This window comes from Pseudopipra pipra, chromosome 4 (assembly GCF_036250125.1).
Source record: "Pseudopipra pipra isolate bDixPip1 chromosome 4, bDixPip1.hap1, whole genome shotgun sequence".
Taxonomy (NCBI): Eukaryota; Metazoa; Chordata; class Aves; order Passeriformes; family Pipridae; genus Pseudopipra; species Pseudopipra pipra.
The window spans coordinates 24,941,541-24,962,216 of record NC_087552.1 but is presented as its reverse complement, the minus strand read 5'-3'; the positions used below and the strand labels follow the sequence as shown (position 1 = coordinate 24,962,216).

General features: G+C 40.1%; 2 protein-coding genes across 2 annotated transcripts in view; both read left to right on the top strand.

Annotated features, from left to right (window-relative positions):
- The window catches only part of DNAJB14 (DnaJ heat shock protein family (Hsp40) member B14), a 28,245-nt gene extending 14,746 nt beyond the window's left edge, over positions 1 to 13,499 (top strand). Inside the window, exons 3-8 of the mRNA XM_064651983.1 lie at positions 988 to 1,133; positions 4,140 to 4,325; positions 4,674 to 4,768; positions 5,418 to 5,527; positions 6,744 to 6,916; positions 9,195 to 13,499. Of these exons, the coding sequence (XP_064508053.1) occupies positions 988 to 1,133; positions 4,140 to 4,325; positions 4,674 to 4,768; positions 5,418 to 5,527; positions 6,744 to 6,916; positions 9,195 to 9,319 (835 nt within the window). The 3' untranslated portion in view covers positions 9,320 to 13,499. The remainder of the gene's footprint in view (positions 1 to 987; positions 1,134 to 4,139; positions 4,326 to 4,673; positions 4,769 to 5,417; positions 5,528 to 6,743; positions 6,917 to 9,194) is intronic.
- A 1,552-nt stretch (positions 13,500 to 15,051) lies between these two features.
- On the top strand, positions 15,052 to 20,225 carry LAMTOR3 (late endosomal/lysosomal adaptor, MAPK and MTOR activator 3). The gene is made up of 7 exons (XM_064651987.1): positions 15,052 to 15,167; positions 15,481 to 15,534; positions 15,760 to 15,794; positions 16,427 to 16,485; positions 17,384 to 17,517; positions 18,584 to 18,647; positions 19,371 to 20,225. Exons 2-7 carry the CDS (start codon positions 15,526 to 15,528, stop codon positions 19,442 to 19,444), a joined length of 375 nt encoding a protein of 124 aa, XP_064508057.1. The 5' UTR covers positions 15,052 to 15,167; positions 15,481 to 15,525; the 3' UTR covers positions 19,445 to 20,225.
- Positions 20,226 to 20,676: the final 451 nt, after the last annotated feature.

Genomic DNA, 20,676 nt, shown 5'->3' with positions numbered 1-20,676 from the left:
AATTTCTATTTCTTGCTCAAATCAGCCCCTTATTTTTTTGGTATGCACCCAATGTCAGCATGCCTCATTTCTGCAGTGCAAGTTTATGATTCAGCCTTATTTTTCTAGGTTTCTGAATTCTTACCCAAATAACTTGGTTTGATTTTTAAGGTGTATTTACTGGTTTGGTCAGTTCTTCCTGCCCACATAGAATCAATGTTCTCCCTTCCCTTGTAACTGTTTTTTCTTTCTTCTGGGTATTGTAAAGTATACCAAATGATTACATCATTTCCAGATTTTGCTTTTCCTGTCTGGGTGAGACAGCCTACAAGAATATTTCCAAGTTTTCAGAGTTTTAAAAAAAAGCTACACTTGAATGTGTGGGATGAGCCAAATGTATAAACGTTTCTTTGAATTTACATAAACACTTACAGAAAGATTGTTAAAAATCTAGGTGCATTCCCAGGGGCAGAAGTATTTTCACGTCTTATTTCCCTGAAAAGTGAATGCTTGAATGGTGTTATGACTTGACTTTTGTTTGGAGAAAGAGAGGTATTGTTTGGTTTGTTTTATGTGTGTACTTAAGTGCGTTTGCTGTTTACAGTTGAAACAGGCCTTCCTACCTGCTAGCTCTGCAAGGAAAATTTAGACTCTTCTTTTTATGCATTATTAACACCAATATTAATATAATTGGAGATGAGGAGTGCTACAGAAATTGCAAACTGAAATACTTTCTTACAGCTGTGGTAGTCCTACAGCAGAATAGGTAAAAGAAATGTATATAGTAAGTAATTTTGAGTACAGTAGTTTATTTTGCTTAGTAATGAGTCTATTATGAAAAATGGCATTCTTTGTTTCTAGAGTAGATATTTCAAAATATTTTATGTTGAAAGTGAGAGATGTAATGTAATGCAAAAGTGCAATGTATTACCTCATTTGCATCTGTGTTCTAACATACTGCTTTTACATCTTTTTGTTTGCAACATTTTGCTTCATTTTCTTTTGCAGTATAAAGAAATGTAAAAATTACTATGAAGTCCTTGGGGTGTCAAAGGATGCAGGTGAAGAAGACCTAAAGAAGGCTTATAGAAAACTTGCTTTGAAATTCCACCCAGACAAAAACCATGCACCTGGAGCAACAGAGGCTTTTAAAAGTAAAATACCATTTTTAATTAATTTTTTTTTAATTATTAAACTTTGTCCAATTAAAAGAAATTTATCTGCATTGGTCACTTGTCTTCTTACAAAATTGTCCATGTGTTTAGTAGCTAATATTAGACTGGCATTTTTATTCAAGAAAATATTTGACCTTTATTATATTAGAAGTATAGATAATTGTGGACTTTTGCAGTAGAGTTCTGTTTCAGAGGACTGACTGTAATGTTCAGGTACAGGGAGCAAATACTTGATCTGTGAAACCCAACTGCACTTTTTTACTGTTGTTGACTTAATGTAGTCAGTTGAATTCTACTACCTTGAATTTTTGCTGTACTGGAGCTTGAAAAAATTCTTGATAGGAAAATGCAGTTTTTAGTGAGTCATGTGCCACACTGTTACCTTTTCCTTAAAATTTCTTGTATTAGTGTAGTTTTACTATGTTTTCCACACAAAAACTCATGAGTTCAAACATGGCCTTATTAATAGTTGCCTTGGACTATTTTTTAGGTAAAATTTAGTCTGACTTGATCTTATCTAAGGCTGCCAAGCTTAGCCCTGCATAAGGGAAATTGTTGAGGAAAAGCTTTTTAAAGAAAACTACACCTTCATCTCAGATGAAGAAAAATGTGAATCTATAGGAAATGATCATGCATAAATAAACAGTCTGATTGTGGTACATCTTTTTTATTTTTTTCTTGTGTGAGGTTTACATGCAGACATTTGAAAAAATCATTCGGATAAAACACTTAAATTGGGGAGGGAAAAAAAGAAAAAAAAAAGTCCTGAGCAAGACTTCTGATACAGACTTGAAGAGGTAATTATAATAATATATTAACAATTCCAAATGAAAAAGTAGATACAGCTTAACAGGAAAGTTGATTGCTAATGATTAATTTAATACAGGTATGTGATGTCTTTATCTTAAAAAAAAGGTATTATTCTTATAAAATTGTCTCAGGCCCTAGGAATAAAAGTTCTTCCTTGTTAATAGCATTTTAAATAATCTTTAAAATGTTAAAAATCAGTTTCTTAATATTTAATATTTTATTTAACATTAGCACTTCGTACAAGTCTGATTTCTTCAGTTTAATTTCACTTTCTGGTTCTTAACTAGATAAATAAATGAACAGAAAATTTTGTAGGGGAATCTTGTTGACTAAAAGTTATTTAATGAAAACTAGCATTTTCTTGCATTGAAATTATTGTGATTTTTTTGTATGGCTGAGTAAATTTATGGTTTAGTTTTCCTTTAAGGGTGTCTGATGAATTTCTGACATCTGTCTGAGAAAAGGAATTAATAATAATAGTTTTTATTTCATAATGATGCTTTATTTTAAGGAAAGGTCACATTAGAAAACAGAATTGAGTTTCATGATAGGCAAGGTACTTAGATCTTGAGCTACCTACTGCTCTTCTGTTGTATTGAGCAGTCTCACTGACGTTGAATTTTAGATTAAAAAGTTTGTGCAAATATAATGACTTTTATTCTCTTGGCATCTCTTTTACACACTTCATCAGAAATCTATCTTTGAAACTTCTGAGTAGTGCTTTTTATGTCCTTTTATTAAAGAAAATCATATTAGAATCAAATCTGTTGTGAATTAGGATCAGATAATGAAAAGCAATTAACAAATAGGCATACAGTGTGGTGACAGTATGGTATCTTCACTTTATGTGCAGTCACCTGATTGGTCTCCCCAGATTCTTAATTCTTGAGAAAATCTAAATTTTTACTACCAATTTTATCCTTGTACTGAGCAACAGAGCAATACTTGGTGTCAGTGTATATTGTGATCTCAGTGCAAATTACCAGGCTTCATTTCTTTGGGTTTTCTCCACTTAAAGGAATTACTAATGATTTTTTTCTAAGGACAGCTTAAAAGACACATAGCTAAAACTCATTAACTTTTTCTTAGATTGGATATTGTTTAAAATATTAATTATAAGCTGTAGTCTTACTTTCCTGTGTTGAGATTATAATGTTGGACCTTTTATGAACTTTTGATGACTGATGGCTTTTCAACACTGAAAAAACATAATCCCTGTGTCTTGGGTTGGTTGGCTGCAAAAGAAACCTTTTGTTGGAGAGGCTTGGAGGAGAGAGAAGAAAGGAAGGCAGAAAGGGTTTAATGAAGTAATGACTGAGTGAAGATGGTTCATCCAGTGGCAACAGAAATTTTTTCTTCAGTCTGCAAGAGCTGTATGTCTGTGCACAGCAAGAAAAAAGGTTGTAAAGTCAGCAGAATATGTGGGGTTTCTCACTGATTTTTTTCTGTGGTCACCTAACTCAGTTTTGGGTTTTTTTCTACTGTCAGAATTGAAGTTTTTCATTTGTGATAACTTAGCATAAATGAGGACAAGCATCCAGGCCAGGCACTCCAAACATTGAGGTCATACTGACAGCCTTAGGAACACATGTGTTCCTCTTCTGCTCACATGTTCTATTCTTCATGTTATGTCATACAAACCTCTGTTATTAATCTAATTCATAAAATATCTTCAGAAGCATTGAGAAAAATACACTCACACTCTTGTAGACAACGAATTTGATGCATTCAAAGAACTGACCATTTATGAAATGAAACTAAAGAAAACCTAGTCTATGATTTTTTTTTAGAGCTAGGCTGCTAGGGAAAACTGCACTTTGCAAGTACCCAGCTGCAGAGCTTTCATTGAAATGCCTGATGCTTTTTTTGTAATTGCAGTGAGAGAACATTTCCACAGGTGTAGGTGTTCCCCTAGAAAAAGAAACAAAGCTCTCCTGCCTTCTGCCTCCTTCAACAGGATAAAAGGCCTTTGAATAGCGTTGGTGGGAAACCTTGTGGAAACTATTCTGAGAACAGTAGAGATGTTTCTGGACCTTCTTCTACTGCAGTTGTTTTGTAACAATGCAATAAAGGACATCGTTTGCTGCCTGTTTTTTGACTTTGAAATTGCAATTCTCATGTTGGAATAACTTTTATCATTCATTTACGGGAGTTGTCTTTTATTCCTTGCTTCAGAAATCGGAAATGCATATGCTGTGCTGAGTAATCCAGAAAAACGAAAGCAGTATGACTTTACAGGAAGTGAAGAGCAAACATGCAATCACCCTAGCAACGGTAGATTCAACTTCCATAGAGGCTGTGAGGCAGATATTACTCCGGAGGATCTGTTCAACATGTTTTTTGGAGGGGCCTTTCCAACAGGTATTTGTATACATCAGTATAATTTTTGGTATGTACTGCGCAGAGTGGCATTAGAGTTTGTGACATTATAAAACAGTAGAATTATTCCAACCTACCTCCAACCCTAGCTTTTCAATCTGCATCACAGTTTATTTTTCCCCCAAGTGTTGCTAAATCCCAAAAATGTCAGTTCACTTCTTTGGGGTTACTATCTTAGAGCTTAAAATGTTTATTTTAAACAACTTTGACTTTGTTAAGATACTTAATGTTATTTTATGTGCCATTGTGCAGTAATGTTAAGTACTTTGGTCCTGACCTCTAAATAGTACTTTTTTTCCATTATTTAAATGTGGATATTTCTTTCCTCAGGTAGTGTACATTCATTTTCTAATGGTCGTGCTGGCTACAGTCATCCTAATCAGCACCGTCAGAGTGGACATGAGAGGGAGGAAGAGAGGGGTGATGTATGTTTAATCACTATTGTCTTTAAACTTTGGATTGTGAAATTTGCTGGTAGTCACTGTCAGTGATGTGATTGTACAGGAGCTCTGTACTGTAGAGGAGGGTTTGTACTTGCCAATTAGGTATTTTAAAACTTCACTGGGTGGTAATCTTACTGATTGGCAAATAGACCTGCAAATTTGAGAAGCTTTTGTAAATCTGTTGTTGAATGTCACTGTCTTTCTGGTGACTGGTGTTATTAGCCTAAATATGCCACTAATTCTGGCCACTAACCCTTGCTGCATTTAAAAATGTATTTGGGCTGAGGTAAGAATTGAACTCAATGTTCACCTACATGAATTATCTATAGTCCTGTATAATTACATATCACTGTATAGATGAGACCAAATCATGGCATACAATGTAACTGAATCCAGCTTTTATTTGGTAGTTGCTCGTGGGTACCTGCTAACCCATGAACTCTCTCTCGCACTCTGTGAATATTGTGTATGCATTAGAAAGTTCAGATAATACCACAGTGATTGCAATTACAGTTTTTGTAGCAGCCTTTGAGGCTTAAAGCAGAAAGTCACACTTAGCATTAAATCTTGTCAAATTTATCTGCTTACTTGATGCTTATTTATGAAATACCTGCACTGTTTTGTTCCTTAGGGAGGTTTCTCTATGGTCATCCAGCTGATGCCTATTATTGTGTTGATCTTTGTCTCCTTGTTGAGCCAGTTGATGGTATCTAACCCTCCTTACGCCTTATACCCAAGATCGTAAGTAGTGCTTAATTACATTACCTTAAAACAGAGGGGAAGGTGATGTAATCACCCTCTCCCACTTAGAAGCATTTTAATGAGCCTACCATTAGTTTGTCCTTGATTTCCCACTGTGAGGAAAAGGAGAGAACATGTAGACAGAGCAGAACAAAACTTAAAATTTAGGTACTGAGAACATGCTGAGAACACAATGGAGAACAGAGGTCATCAACACCTGGAGTTTGGGAGGTCCAATACAAGGCAGTGGGTCCATGCAACATGGCATGTTGCAAAGGTGGTTGCATCTCCAACACATTTAAACAAATACTGAAACCTGCTAAGGCTCACTGTTCTTTTAGGGGTGATCTGTGTTTGCAGCAAGCGAAGTACTTGAAAGCAACTTTCTCAGCCTTACTTAAGTGTTAAACTAGATGAGGGCTGGGAAAGCTGTCTATTCTTTTACTTCATTTTAGGTGATGGCAAAGTAGTTCATCTTCTTGTGAAGAATTCCACTAGTGGGACTTACCTGTTTTGTACAGTAGGGTATATAAGCCTTTTTTCCTTGCAAGAAATAAATAACTTGAATCAAGCTTGCAGCTAGCTAGTAGACTTAACCCACTCGCTACAATGGTTTTAAAGGTCCTTAGTTCCTTGCAGAGCTCTCAGCCCCACAACAGAAAGGTTTCTTTTCTCTTGATTTTCATAGTTCTTTATGGACTGTGGTGTTTTTCCCTTCTGCAGTTAAGCTGTTGTGATGCTTAGAAACACTTCTCTGCCAGAATGTTTGCATCCAATCTTTGGTTTTTAATCTGCAGAATGCCAACAGGAGAATGGATTTATCAGGGCTGGCAGCGAACACTTTAGAATGGAGGTGCCTGTATATACTGGGTTGCTACAGAATAGTGACCTGATTTCCTTTCTGTTGAGTTTGAATGTCATTTTCTATTACCAAAGCTTACATTTGGCTAAAGAGGTATGAAACAAGTGTCTTAGTAAAGTGGGGGGGGTTTTGAGTTCAAGTGTTAAAGCAGCAGAAGTTCAGGTGAATGCAGTAACTCTATTCCATAACAGATTATGTGGCCATTCCTTTCATTACTTGTCTTGAAATGGCAAATTCAGTAATATGTTGGTATTATTATATAATAGCAATATCTCTTAAAAGTCTATTTTTGGTGTAAAAAAAAAATCAAATTAATATTTAGTCTCTCTCTCCCCCCTGCCTCCTTTCTTGCAGAAGTACAGGGCAGGTCATAAAAATGCAGACAGAAAACCTGGGTGTCATTTACTATGTCAACAAGGACTTCAGAAATGAATACAAAGGAGTGTCATTACAGAAAGTGGAAAAAAGTGTGGAAGAGGATTATGTGTCCAACATTCGTAATAACTGTTGGAAGGAGAGACAACAAAGTAAGTTTGGTAATATGTGTAATTCCATGAAAGCATGCATTACTATAAAAATATATTACCGTAGGCAAGAATGAAATGCTTGTATTACTAAAATGTCTCAATGCAAAATCAGGTGTAAGGTTCTCTACTGTTTCTCACTTCAAAGGTGTCTCCAGTGTCACTTAATTTCTGAGTTTTACGCCGTGACCTAACAACCATCTGCAAATCATCAGCAATTTCAACCTGCTGCTTTATTATCTGTGACCATTTCTCAGAAAATTAAAGACTACACTGAATTGATAATGACAAAGCTTTTTGTCCTTAACTTACGGCAGTTTCTAAGAATTCTAATGTCTTCCACATTATTTCATCATGGCAATATCTCATTTTCCTATAAATAAATAAACCGAAAGCTTGCATAGGTGTTTCCAGAGAGGGGAAAAAAATAATGTGCCTTGGACCACAGTACATACAAACACTGCTCTTCCAGGCAACCAAGGACAGGCAGCATGTCCTGTAAAATATCATAAGCTCTAAATCAGTGCTTCATCTTTTGCCAGCGCTGAATTATTTTTCTCCCTGGACTTGGTACCATGGCTATATCAGACCCTATAAACAAGGGTGTTTTCAGTTTACCATCTGTTTCTCCAATCTCATATTATACAATGAGCTATTTTCTTTCAAAAGCCTAGAATTCAGTTTTAAAGCATAAGAATACTAAATAGCATCAGCCATCTCCAAATCAGCATCAATTTTAACCTGTTATTCTATTATTTGGGACCATTTTGTGAGCCTTTCATGCTCTATGAGAACAGTGCTTCTAAAAAGACATCAGTGTTGAAACCAGATGGTTTTAACTTTTCAGGTGGTGAACTTCAGTAATGGCTTACTGGAAGAATAATTAATTCATGAACTATCAGTGAACTGACCAGAGGCAAACAGAATGCTCTTTGCTGTGTAAAATCACATGAAATCACATGTTCCTGCACAGCTTTACTCTCTGCAGTCCAGTGCTGCCAGGCCTTTCAGCTGAGATGGCCACTCAGTTTTTCCCAGCTGTAAAAAATAGTTTACAAAAATGAGAGGTGCTTTTTAACAAAAATTAAAGACAAGTTATAATCAAGCACAATAAAAAGATGTATTATTTATACATTTTTTCATCAGAGTATATAGATCTGGAAGGATAATTTGCTTTTATTGACCTAGTCATTACATTTAGTGGCATGTTACGTTTGTGTCTTCTGTAATATATTTACTATATAAATATCTTTGAAAAGGCTTCGTTGATAGGCAGTTCCGCCTGAGGAGGAAAGAAGGAGAAAGATTACCTTTCTCATATTTCAGCAGTTATTCTTGACGTGCTTACTTTTTTAAGCATGATCTGAGTCCTGGACAATGCAAGGAGGCTTATGCTTCTGTATGTACATATTTACTGGGAAAAATGTGATTGCTACAGAGACATCTGACCCCAGTAAAAAGAACAAAAATAGTCTGAAGGTGGAGACTGTCATGTTGTTTACTAATTGTAATTTATCAAGGTGTGAAAACAACTTGATAAAATTGATTTTGTGTAAGAGGCCCCTAATGGATTTTCTCTATTGATAGAAAACAGCTGATTTTGTGGGCTTATAGATTTAAAATACCTGTTGTGCGTTGGATCTCCTTGACAGTAAAAATGTATCCAGCACTGATTGACATATAAGAATGCCTTGCTAATCGATTTTTGTTTGAAGTGACGAAAAAGATTTTACAGAATTAAAATGCTTGACAATGTCAAGCTGCTGAACACCAGAATAATACAGAGAGTTCTTAATTATTAATACCTCTGAATCACTGAAGCAGTATCAGTTGAAGTAAAGGGCTTAACATTCAGAATGGATTTTTTTGGGCATAGACAAGATGTTACAGCTGTCAATAATATACAAGATCACTGAGTGTGGCCTATATTTTTATTGTTTAATTAGGTCTGACAGTAGTTGTAGGGGACTTTTTGTTGCTTTGTTCTTGTTGGGTTTTTTTGGTTTGGGTTTTTCATTTAATCAGATGCTTCTGTATGAACTGTGAGGGAGCTCAAAGGCTGTTATGGCTTTATCTGCTCAAAAAGATGCAATGCTTATCAAGATCCAGCAAAGTGTAGCAGTGCTGTTTACGTGATGTCTGAGAGAAGTTAGAATAGACAGAAAGAAAAAAGGGCAAGGATTAAACCTGAGGTGTTTTGTACAACTCTAAGCAGGAATATGTCATGTGCCAAGTGTCCAGTTTTTAACCAAAAAAATCTTTTCTCTTTTTTTCCTTAAAGAAACAGACTTACTTTATGCAGCAAAAGTATATCGAGACGACCGTCTCCGAAAGAAGGCGGAGTCCATGTCCATGGAGAACTGCAAAGAACTAGAACGGCTGACCAGCCTCTATCGAGGAGGATGAGCTACAGTTGTACACTACATCTTTACGTATGCTGTTATCTCTCTTGTAAATTAAGAAGAGATTTAGTTTCACCATGAATGCTGCTGGAAAAGAAGGGTGGATGTAAAACTCTACTGTGTAGCTGTTTCCAGAAACCTTATGCTGAAATATTATTTAATGGCTTCTTTACCTACTGTGAAATATAGGTAACTTTAATTGTCTAGATTTTACTTCAAAGCTTCTGTGAATTCTTTCAGCAGAGAGAATAGCTCAGAAAGGATGCTGTACTTGTAGAGACTTAGTCATAGTGGTTCTCCTCTAACATATTTGCCATGTAAATATCTGTGGAAAGAACACTTTGTGTATATACGAGTTAAATGACTTTCTATTTAAAATCTCAGAAATTTAGTTCCATACTACATTTTGTCTCACTGATGGAATAAATAGTATGATTACATTACTCCTATTCAGATGTCAAGTGTGTGGAGTTGAAACAATAATTTTTAATATTTTATCTCTAACTCTATGTAAAATCTTCTAGGTTTGCCAGCTTAGAGGAACTTGGTATTTTTAAATATAACGGCATATATTCCTAAATATCTGTTGGGGTATATTGATCTGGTGTAGAGTAGCAGTCTAGCTGTTGTAGTTTTTTAGCATTTCTAAGCAATGCTGAGAAAACTTCAGAATGACACTAATCTCTTTTCAAAGTAAATATTTGCAAATGCTGTACAGACCATTGTAAACATTGCTTTTAGTACTTGCAACAGTTTACAGCTGCTCTACCATTTGGTATTCCAGTAGTAGTAAATCCATATGTATGGTTAACATGCATCCGTAGCTTCCTTAATTTTCACTGGAAAGGCAGAGAAAAACATGCAACAGTTAAAACTATATAAAAAAAAAAATATTTTTTTTTCCTGGCAGGCTTCCATTTTTTTACTGCATTTTTATTTCAAGCTAGGTCCCAGCACTAATTCCTCAATGGGCACTGCAAGTGGAACAGGGAAATTTTGCTAAGGACAAGGTATGTGCCTTTCAACCCTTTTGCCAACTATTTAAATGCTTTGCTGCTTTGCAGTGTGCCCCTATGGCCAGAGCTCTGTCACTGGTCCTGAGGCAGAAGAGGCCTACCAGGGAATGCATTTTTTGGGACCAGAATGTTGCTGGACTGACTTCCTAGAAATGAGCAAACCTACTGTTTGGCTCCTACACACAAGATCATGTAACTCAGTGGCGTGTAAGTGGAAACTACATGTTGCCACACCTGCTGATGCAAAGAGGTGTTCTGAAGCAGCTGAGTACAATGTACTTAAAGTTTATCAAAGCGTGTTGAAAATGTTTTTAGGTTCAGTAGCTGATGTTTTTTACATTTTAACAGTGTTATGCAGGGGAATGTTTCTTGTATTTGAGAATGCCAGATAGCTCATAATATGGGCAGTGTTTTTTGTTTGAGAAAACTGCTATCTTTGAACAATGCTGTAAATTTACGTGGAGCCAAATTTTCCTCCAAAACTGGAAGTTTAAGTACTTTGACTGACTTCATTGCAACTCCTCCTGATCTAGAGCAGGATATGACTTTGCAGATATGCTAAATGTGATTGCTCTAAGTGACCCAGAAATCATTTTGCATATATCCCTTTTCTAAACTGTCCCAGCAGAAATGTCTTCTGTTGAATTGGTATAACATGAGACTAGCTGCAGGCTTTTAACTAAGCAGCTAAACCAGCATTCAAGGTGAACATCATAGCTTGAGGCACAAAGCAGAACTAAAAGTTGCAGAAACAATAACAACAAAAAACAAGGGTTGCTGTACTGGATGTCCTTTCTAAGACTATAGTAAAAGGGTGCAGAAGTAATGCAAAGGCATCCAAATGTTTGAAATATGCAATAGAAATTTATGGAGAAAACATGATTCCCTGGATTTTGTAACTGTCCAGAATGTATTGTAATTATACTAATGAAAACAAACTATCAAAGTACATACTGGTACTTCTGTGTCTTCTTAATAGAAGAAAATTGTTCAGAAGGCTTTAACAAGTACTTGGGCCTTCCCGTTCACAAATGAGTCTGAGCTTGCAGGTGATATTTTAGTTAATAGGAAAATGGATATATAACACACTTGTCAAATATCAGAACAGTGAAGTCAGAGTGAAGAGATGGTCTTAGCAAAGCTGCCCCTAATAATACTATGGGCTATGTCTGCCCTGCAGCCTCTTCTGCTGCAGGTGAGAAGTAGGTAAATGGACAGACGCTGAGCTGTGTGAGGTTGGTTAGGTTGCTATCGGTACCTCAGCAAACTGGAATAATGCAGTGGCTGTGTCCTATGGCAACACAGACATCCCAGTAGTTTAAAAGTGCTACATTTCATTTGACTGTCTATTGCAGTTGGCATTTTCAAAGAAGGAAACTATATGTTTACACTGATGGGAAAATGCTACTCAGTATTGAACATATCGAATAGCTGCACACTTTGAAATATGCACTAATGTGCAAAAGGATGCTATGATAATATAAAGATTAAGCTGCTCTAAATATGACCTGCAGACATTCTTTTAATATTCCAAGTGGTGTTTTTCTCTTGATTGTTACTTTTTTCCTCAAGTCTGAAGGTTTTTTTCTTCAGAAATGTCAGTATCTTCCCTGATTTTGTTAAAGGAATCTGCTGAAAAGTTCAGAACTAATTTTCTCATGGTTGAAATTGAAGAGGGTGGAGTACTCGAATCTTTTCTGATGACCTTTCTTCAGAAAAAACAAAACTGTATTTGAACAGCCTGGCTAAAAATCCCTCAACTTTTTTAGCTACTGATTCCTTACTCTTTATTAAAGATAACACAAGCATGGGTTCTTGACTTTTCCCTTTAAAAGGGCAAGCAGGAAAGTCCTGCAAAAAGTGAAAAATCTTGGCATGAATCTTTGACACAGCGCAATGAGAAAGGGAGATGATTTGCATCTGCTGAAATATAACATCAGTACGTGTTCTATTTATGGAGCATCGTGAGTCACAAGTGAGTTCAGTGTTCACATCGGATCAACATTTCCCTACAAGTTCCCTGTTTAGGTATAAGAAGTCTAAATTGGAATTTTTTACTTTTTTAAAAAGAGTCTTGATTCTTTAATAAGTTTCCAAGAAAACATAGAACATTACAGCACTAAAATGCAACAGATGCATTTAAATACGTAGCAGAGACAACTTTAAATGATAAAAATTTTCAATATAATTTTGTAATGAATGCTGTAAAAAGATTAAAATGAGAGGGCAGGAACATTTTTTTAAGGTTGTATGTTCCATAAGTTTCAGTCATTCGTTAAGAAATTGTTATTCTCTCTTGTAGCTCTGTCAAAGAAATCAGAAGGAAAGTGTAATTGTAAAAGCAGACATTTGGTTTTTAAAGAAACAGGTAATATATGAATTCATGAAGCTATAACTTAACATGTAATATAATGCAATATATATAGGAAAGAAATAGGCCATTTGTTGTGGTTTGGCCTCAGCCATCAAATTAGCACCACATAGCCACCGGTTCACACCCCCCAGAGTGGGACAGGGAGGAGAATCAGAAAGAAGGTAAAACCTGTGGGTTGAGATGAGATCGGTTTAATACTTGAAATAAAATATCAATAATAGATAGTAATGCATACTTCTCCAGGATAATTGTGAGAGTTCTCAGTCTAGCAGGAATTAGGTTTGAGTATTGGATATCTCCCCATTTTTAGAAATAATATTAAAATGCAGTGTTTAGTTACAATGTTATCCTTCATGCCGAATATACATTTTCCTTAAGTACTTGTTTGTTCCATGTATAGAAAAGCTGTCATTGGGATGGGAGACTAAATTCCCAGTAATAGCAATACAGGAGCCACCTCGCAGATGCTTTTGCATAGCTTTTATTCATAATGTGACAGAGAACCAAGTAAAATTCATCACTGAGCATACCTACAAATCATAGAAAGCCAGTTGCATTTTTAGACATTTTTAGTGTATAGTAGGGCATATTTTAATAAACGAGGGGACCAAGGTTGTCCCAGGTAGCATTTTCAAAATACTACCAGAAGCTCACACAAGATAATTTTATGGGGTTCTCTTTTAAGTATCTCTCTAATATGACCAAGTCCTTATCAAATTGCTGTGTCTGCATGGCTTGGATTAAGAAGGAGGTATGGATTCTCAGTATTCAAATAAATTTGTCTTTTTGAATGAGCTTTTCCTCTCTTACTTATGAAAAAGTGGCTTATCTCTGTTTTGGGCTTCTTAAAAAGAGATTTAAAAACTTCACTGGACCTATACCTTAGGAAACATCAGCAATTCCCATGTGAGCACCTTTTTTTTCATTTTGTTTCATGCTTCAGTACTGGCATCTAAACAAAATCTTCAGTTAAGTGCTCTAGTCACTAGTGGTGTCCCCCATGGCTCAGTATTGGGCCCATCCTGTCCAATGTCTTTATTGATGATCTGGATGAGGGGATTGAGTGTACCCTCAGTAGATTCACAGATGACACCAAATTGATTGGGTGTGTCAGTCTGCTGGAGGATAGGAGGCTCTGCAGAGGGATCTGGACAGGCTGGACTGCTGGGCCAGGGCCAGACAGATGAGGTTCTACAAGGCCAAGTGCTGGGTGCTGCTCTTGGGTAACAACCACCTTATGCAGTGCTGCAGGCTGGGGGCAGAGTGCCTGGAAAGCTGCCCAGCAGAAAAGGACCTGGGAGTGCTGGGCAACAGCAGCTGAACATGAGCCAGCAGTGTGCCCAGGTGGCCAAGAAGGCCAATGGCATCCTGGTTCATATAGGAAATAGTGTGGCCAGCAGGACCAGGGAAGTGATTGTCCCTCTGTACTCAGCACTGGTGAGGCCACACATCAAGTACTGTATCCAGTTCTGAGCCCCTCAGTTCAGAAAGGACATTGAGGTGCTGGAGCGAGTCCAGAGAAGGGCAATGAAACTGGTGAAGGATCTGGAGCACAAGTCCTATGAGGAGCGGCTGAGGGAGCTGGGAAAAGGAAGCGCAGGGGTGACCTTATCACTCTCTACAGCTACCTGAAAGGGGGTTGTAGCCAGGCGGGGTCAGCCTCTTCTCCCAGGTAACTAGTGACAGGACAAGAGGACACAGGCTCAAGCTGCATCAGGGAAGATTTAGTTTCGGTATTAGGAGGAATTTCCTCTTAGAAAGGATGATTAAACATTGGAATGAGCTGCCCAAGGTGGTGGTGGAGTCACCATCCCTGGAGGTGTTCTATGGGAAGACTGGATCTGGCACTCAGTGCCATGGTCTAGTTGACAGGGTGGTGTTGGGTCATAGGTTGGACTCAATAATCTCAGAGGTCTTTTCCAACCTAATTGATTCTGTGACTCTGTGCTTGGCCTGTAGCAGCTCTTTGTTTAGAGAAAAAGCATTGTTACAGGCTGAGCAGGGTTGGGTTGGGTTTTTTTTGGACCTACCACGAAGGGTCCTGGATTCTGATACAAGACTTTAAAAACAGATGTGCCATTACTATTGTTACACTGTGGGCATCTACTGGATTCATCTATTTTAATTCTTCACATTAGCTGTTAAATTATCAGCCTTCAGGTTTTGAAGATTAGATAGAAGACCAGGCTTGATAGACTAGATCCAAAAGTAGGGGAAATGAAGAGTAAAACTGGGAGTGGCTCTACTCGGCAGAAATGGACTTTTCTTTTTTGTTGTTTTCCTTTAACTGCAGTCCTAGGGTTTGATTTTGGTTTCGTGTGTTTTGCTGCCGGGGCGGGGCGGGGCGGAGGCGGCGGGGAAGTGGTTCCGGGGTTGGGAGGGCGGCACCGCCCATCATGTGACAGCGGCTCCGAGGGGAAGCGGCGGCGGGGCCGTGCGGGGCGCGCCGGGGGCGCCGACAGGTATGGAACGGCGGGCAGGGCAAGGCAAGGCAAGGCAAAGCAAAGCAGGGCAGGGCCGGGCCGCGCCGCGCCGCACCTCTCCCCCCTGCCCCCCCCTGCATACACACCCTTCCCCGGTGCGCGGTGGTCTCGGCCCAACCGCGCTCCTCTCCTGGGGCGGGTGGGAGCGGCCTCTACCACGGCGGCGGGGCGGGGGGGAGCGGCCGGCCAGGCCTCGGGGAGGGAGCGCGCCCTCCCTCTCTCTCGCCGCTCCCCTCCTTCGGGGCGGCGGCCGCTCCTCTGCTGACCGGGCGCCCTCTGTCTCGTCTCTCAGGCCCGCAGAGGTGGCGGCGGCAGCAGCGCCGGGCGGGCCCCAGCCATGGCCGACGTGAGTGTGGCTCCTCGGGGCGGGCGGGACGCGGGCGGCGGCTTTTGGCGGGGGCCGGGAGTCGGGGGGATCGGGCTGGGTCCGTCCGGGGCGGGGGCGGGCCGGGGCCGGGCGGGGAGGCAGCGCCGGGGAGAAGGGGTGTTGGGGCCGGGCGGGGAGGCAGCTCGGGGGCTCCCCCGCCCTCTCCGAGCGGGTGAGTAACGCGGTGCCCGTCTCTGCCCGCAGGACTTGAAGCGGTTCCTGTACAAGAAGCTGCCGAGGTAACTCTGGGTCTCTGCGGGGCGAGGGACCAAGGCCATCTAATCCCAACCCCCCCTGCTATGGGCAGGGACACCTCCCACCAGACAAGGCTGCTCAAAGCCTCATCCAACCTAGCCTTGAACACTGCTAGGGCTAGGGCATCCACAACCTCCTTGGGCAACCTGTTCCAGTGGCTCACCACCTTCCCAGTAAAGAATTTCTTACTAATATCTAACCTAAATCTTCCCTCTTCCAAGTTGTACCCATTACTCCTTGTCACTACAGTTCTTGACAAAAAGTCTCTCTCTGGCTTCCCTGTAGGCCTCCTTCAGACACTGGAGGGCTGCTGTGAGGTCTCCACGCAACCTTATCTTTTCCAGGCTGAACAGCCCCAACTTCCTCCAGTCCTCTTATCAACTTTGTGGCCTTCCTCTGGGCTTGCTCCAGCAGTTACATGTCCTGCATATTATTGGGAGCACCAGAACTGTACTGTCTGAACTACACAGAACAAGTATTAAATTACTGAAGGCATCAGTTTTTAACATGTTTTCCCCCTTCCTTGCACATTTGTTCAGAAAAAAAATCTTTGCTCCTAATTACTGTGGTTTTAAAATGGTGTCTCTTCGTCATCCTTCTTCTCTTTTTTTTGCAGTGTTGAAGGTCTTCATGCTATTGTGGTCTCAGACAGAGACGGTGTGCCTGTTATCAAAGGTAACTTCAGCTTCTTGCTGTACCCTACAGCTGAAATCGTGATTGAACAGCAGGGGGTGGAGAAGTACAGCAAAATCTTCTCTGGTTATGCCAAATACCTGAATATACCAAATGGAAGAATTAAATTTGACTTTTATTTCACGTTCAGTAATTGATTATGTACCTCTTTAAATGCATCCGTTTGTTTGTGTCCTCAGTAATTGCAGTCCATGGAAGTTTTCCTTGGTGAAAGGGGTTTCAATGCTATAAGGTCCTTATATCTTCAAGTCACTCGCAGGCTGATTGATACTGAGTACTAGAGAGAGCTTAGCAGTATTTTGTTGACTGGGCTGGTCTGTGCTTGGAAACAGTTGCATCCAGCTGTTACATATGTTTAGTTTGCTTTTTGGTACTGTAGTTTTTATCTTCTGCATTTCTTGTTCAAGATGCTTTTATGTTGTGAGTACACTAGTTTAAAGATACAAAGGTTCAAATACTGCAGATTTATTTTTTTTTAATCCGGAAAAGTATTGAAACACCCAGCAGAAATCGCACATCTTCACCTGTTCACAGTCAAGTGACTGTGTTGCAGTAATCAATTCAAAGGCTGAAATGGGTGCAGACAGTGAGGGATATGGAACCCAAGGGGCATCAGCACAGGCTCTGCATCCTAAAAGAAAAGACTGTTTCTTAGGTACGCCAGGAAGGACGCTTGGTGTAATGAGCTTTCATCACATACAGAGCATTAAAGGATGTATTGCTCATGAAGATTGTCTTGTGCTAATTGTGGAAGCACCTAAGATGTGCTGTGTGTTCCCCAACAGCAGATCTGCTTTTGGCAGAGCACTACACTGGATAAGGGCTTGGAATACAGTCAGAGATGCCATGTAAAGATAAGAATTTTCTCGTTTTGTTCCAGTTGCCAATGATAATGCTCCAGAACATGCACTGCGACCTGGCTTCCTGTCCACCTTTGCCCTTGCCACAGATCAGGGCAGTAAATTAGGACTTTCTAAAAACAAAAGTATCATCTGCTACTACAATACGTACCAGGTGAGTAACCTGAGCGTGCTTTGTCTTCAGTGACCTGAGCTGTTTCTGTATTACATTGAGCAAGAGAGAGAGAGTGGTTTAAACTTTTGTATCCACTTGGATGCTGTTGAAGTAATTGTGGTTTATTTCTTATTTTGCTTAAATGGCTAAGCCAAACTTTCACACTGTTTATTAAACTTCCCTTATATGTCTCAAAACTGAGATTTACTCACTGAAATTGGGAAAGTTTTCTGTACAGGTAGTAATCATGAATTTGCAGCAGATACTGCTCATATGGCCTTCAGAATCTGTTATGAAGGGTTTATGTTCTCTTTTATAAACAATATTTGTTTGTAGTTAGTGACATCTAAAGTTAATTAAGCACATGCAGCCTACTTCACGTAGTGTGACTTTGAGGTGAGAAAGTTTTGAAATACCACTCACATTGTTCACAAACTGATATTTGTGTAATCCATCGCCTGCTTTGTTTCTGCTCCTTCTCAAATTCTAGTGGTCCTGAGAGCTTTTTGTTATGACTGCAGTAAACTGACAAACAGTTTAGCCTACAGTGTATCAAGCTTTGTTTGGATAATAAATGGGTCAGTGAGTTATTTTACACACATGGAGTACATGCTTTGATTCTCTTGATGCTGTAGCTTATTGTTATGCCCAAAGTTCCAGTTCCCTATTAATGGAAGAAGAGATACTTCTATATAGGGAACAGTATTTTAAAATTATAAACCTGCCTGCCCTCTTGTTTCCTCTGGAGAGTGTGGCTTCCATGGTGTACTCTTCAGCATTTGCAGCTGAATTGGGTTTCTGGTGGACAACACACTGTAGAACATGGAGGGGGAGGGAAGTACCAGGCTTTTCCCATGCAGCTCCTTGTACTGTGGTGTAAGTTCTGTTGGTGTTTTTTAACCATTAATCTTGAGAAACAGATAAACTGAAAAGTCATCCCTGTGGCTTTTGCTCCTGCTTGTCCTTTAAACTGAGAAGGCTGCTTTTTTCCAAAAGAATTTGTGTCAGAGCTCCAACGTCCAACATGCATTAGCTTCTGTCTGAGCACTGTTCTCTCTCCTTGCAGGTGGTGCAGTTCAATCGCTTGCCTTTGGTAGTGAGTTTCATTGCTAGCAGCAATGCCAATACCGGTATGTCTTCACATGCATTTTATATACTGCAGTCTTTTAAGGCCCAGGTATTTAAGTAATTGAAAATAAATTACCTGAATTCACTTCTAACTGTATTAACTTTGCTCCTGCTGTGAATTTTGTCGGCATATTGTGAAGGTGAGAAGGGAAAGGTGTGAGTAAAAATTCAGAGATTTTAGGTGACTTGCTGAAGTTATTCTTCTAGAAGCATGTTTCTCCTGTGACTAACCTTACTCTTGCTACCTGAGAGTGTTTGCTATCCTGGCAATTACTGTGCTGTACAAACCAGTTGTTCGGTCTCTTTCTGTCGGTTCCAGGTTAACATTTTGCAGTAATGTGCAGCTGTGTCTTCTCAGTTCTGTGGGGTGGGGAATTCCTTCAGCCAGGCACCTGGCCTTGCTCATGATGGCTGATGAATATGAGCAGAAGGCACTGGATTTTGGCACAGCTGTTTGGGCCCCGGTAGCCGTGGGAAGCAGCAAGGCGATAGTGGGGGAGAGCTGCACTGTGTGGGGTGTGCCTCTGCTAGTGGTGGGGGCTGCAGGCCCCCTGCCTGGGGGTGCTGCACACTGTTCCCGTGGAGAGTGAGCAGCTCAAGTAAAACATTTCATGTTTTGAAAAATGCTGCCTTTGACTTGGGAGGGGGAGGGAGCTGCAGGCTTTAGAGAGAGGCTTCTCAGTGATGTTGTCTGATGGAATGTTCTGTCTCTTTTCTCTTTCCAGGGCTGATTGTAAGTTTAGAGAAGGAGCTCACACCCCTGTTTGAAGAACTGAGGCAGGTTGTTGAAGTTTCTTAACTTGATGCTATAGCCAGAGTGCAGCATTCCTCTGCAGCCCAGTGGACAGAAGGATTCAATAATCGTCAGTCAAATAACATGTCTCAGAAGAAATATCACAGCTCCTTAGTGTACTAAGTAAGAGTAAATTGTACATAGTACTGAATCTGAAATGATCTACTAGTGTGTTGTAGGTGGATGTTACTTTAGGCCGTGCTTCTTGTATTGTGCAGTACTGGAGAGACCACCAAAATAGCTCCCATGGAGTTTAGCTGAGCCAGATCGGCACAACGCTGTTGGCTCAGACGAGCAACCCACAGATCCTTTGCTTTACAGGGAACCAGGCACACACAGCAGGGTGTATCCTCAGGCCGGCCACTGCTACATGGTGGAGAGCAGATCAGTTGTGTAGTGTGATCAAGGACATGGTTGAAAGCATATTGGGAGAGAAGGTTTATTAGCAGTGATGTGTCGGTACAATCAATAAATATCCCGGCTTTCTTACATGGGTGATGCTTTGGCAAGGGTGTGCTACTAATCTGGATGCTAGCTGCATCCTGCTTCCACTAAGAAGAGAGTTGTTTCTATGGAAGCTGTCGCTTTAGGAGGTTTCCTGATGCCCAGCTGAAAGCACCCAAACCATGTCTCACTTCTTCATAGGGTTTTTTTGTGTAATATGGTTGTGAAGATCTCATGTCTCAGTCTTTGTGTGGCTTCATCACTGGTGACACTCTCAGCTCATTTACTCTTAGGTTTTCATAAGTAAATAAATATAAATAAAATACAGTATTTTTAAATGACAGAGCCTGGTCCACTCTTCTGTTGCATCATAATACCCCACAGCACATCAGCTTTCCTGTGCTGAGAACAGGTCTCTTGATTGTAAATGCACAAAATCTAGAAGTTTACAGGTTGAAAACTAACCCGTGTGTCTCTCACTTGGGCAGCAAGGATACACAGTCCTGTGCCAGTGCAGAGATCCTGTTGGTGGGGATCAATCCTGTGCTCTTTGCCACCCCCTTGTTCCCTCCCACATTCCCCTTGTGATAACTGCCAAGCACTGCAGGTCTGAGGGAGAGCTCTGGACAAGTCTCTGCCTCAGGCTGGGAAAGGGGGTGCCACAGCCCCTTGTTTACACCTTGTGGACCTGCAGCATCAGGCATGATAGGGGGAAATGGTGGAGCTGGAAATGACCACTGGGAACTCTTAGCTCAGAAGCTCTCCCAGAGACTACAGATTGTCAGTCAACCCTT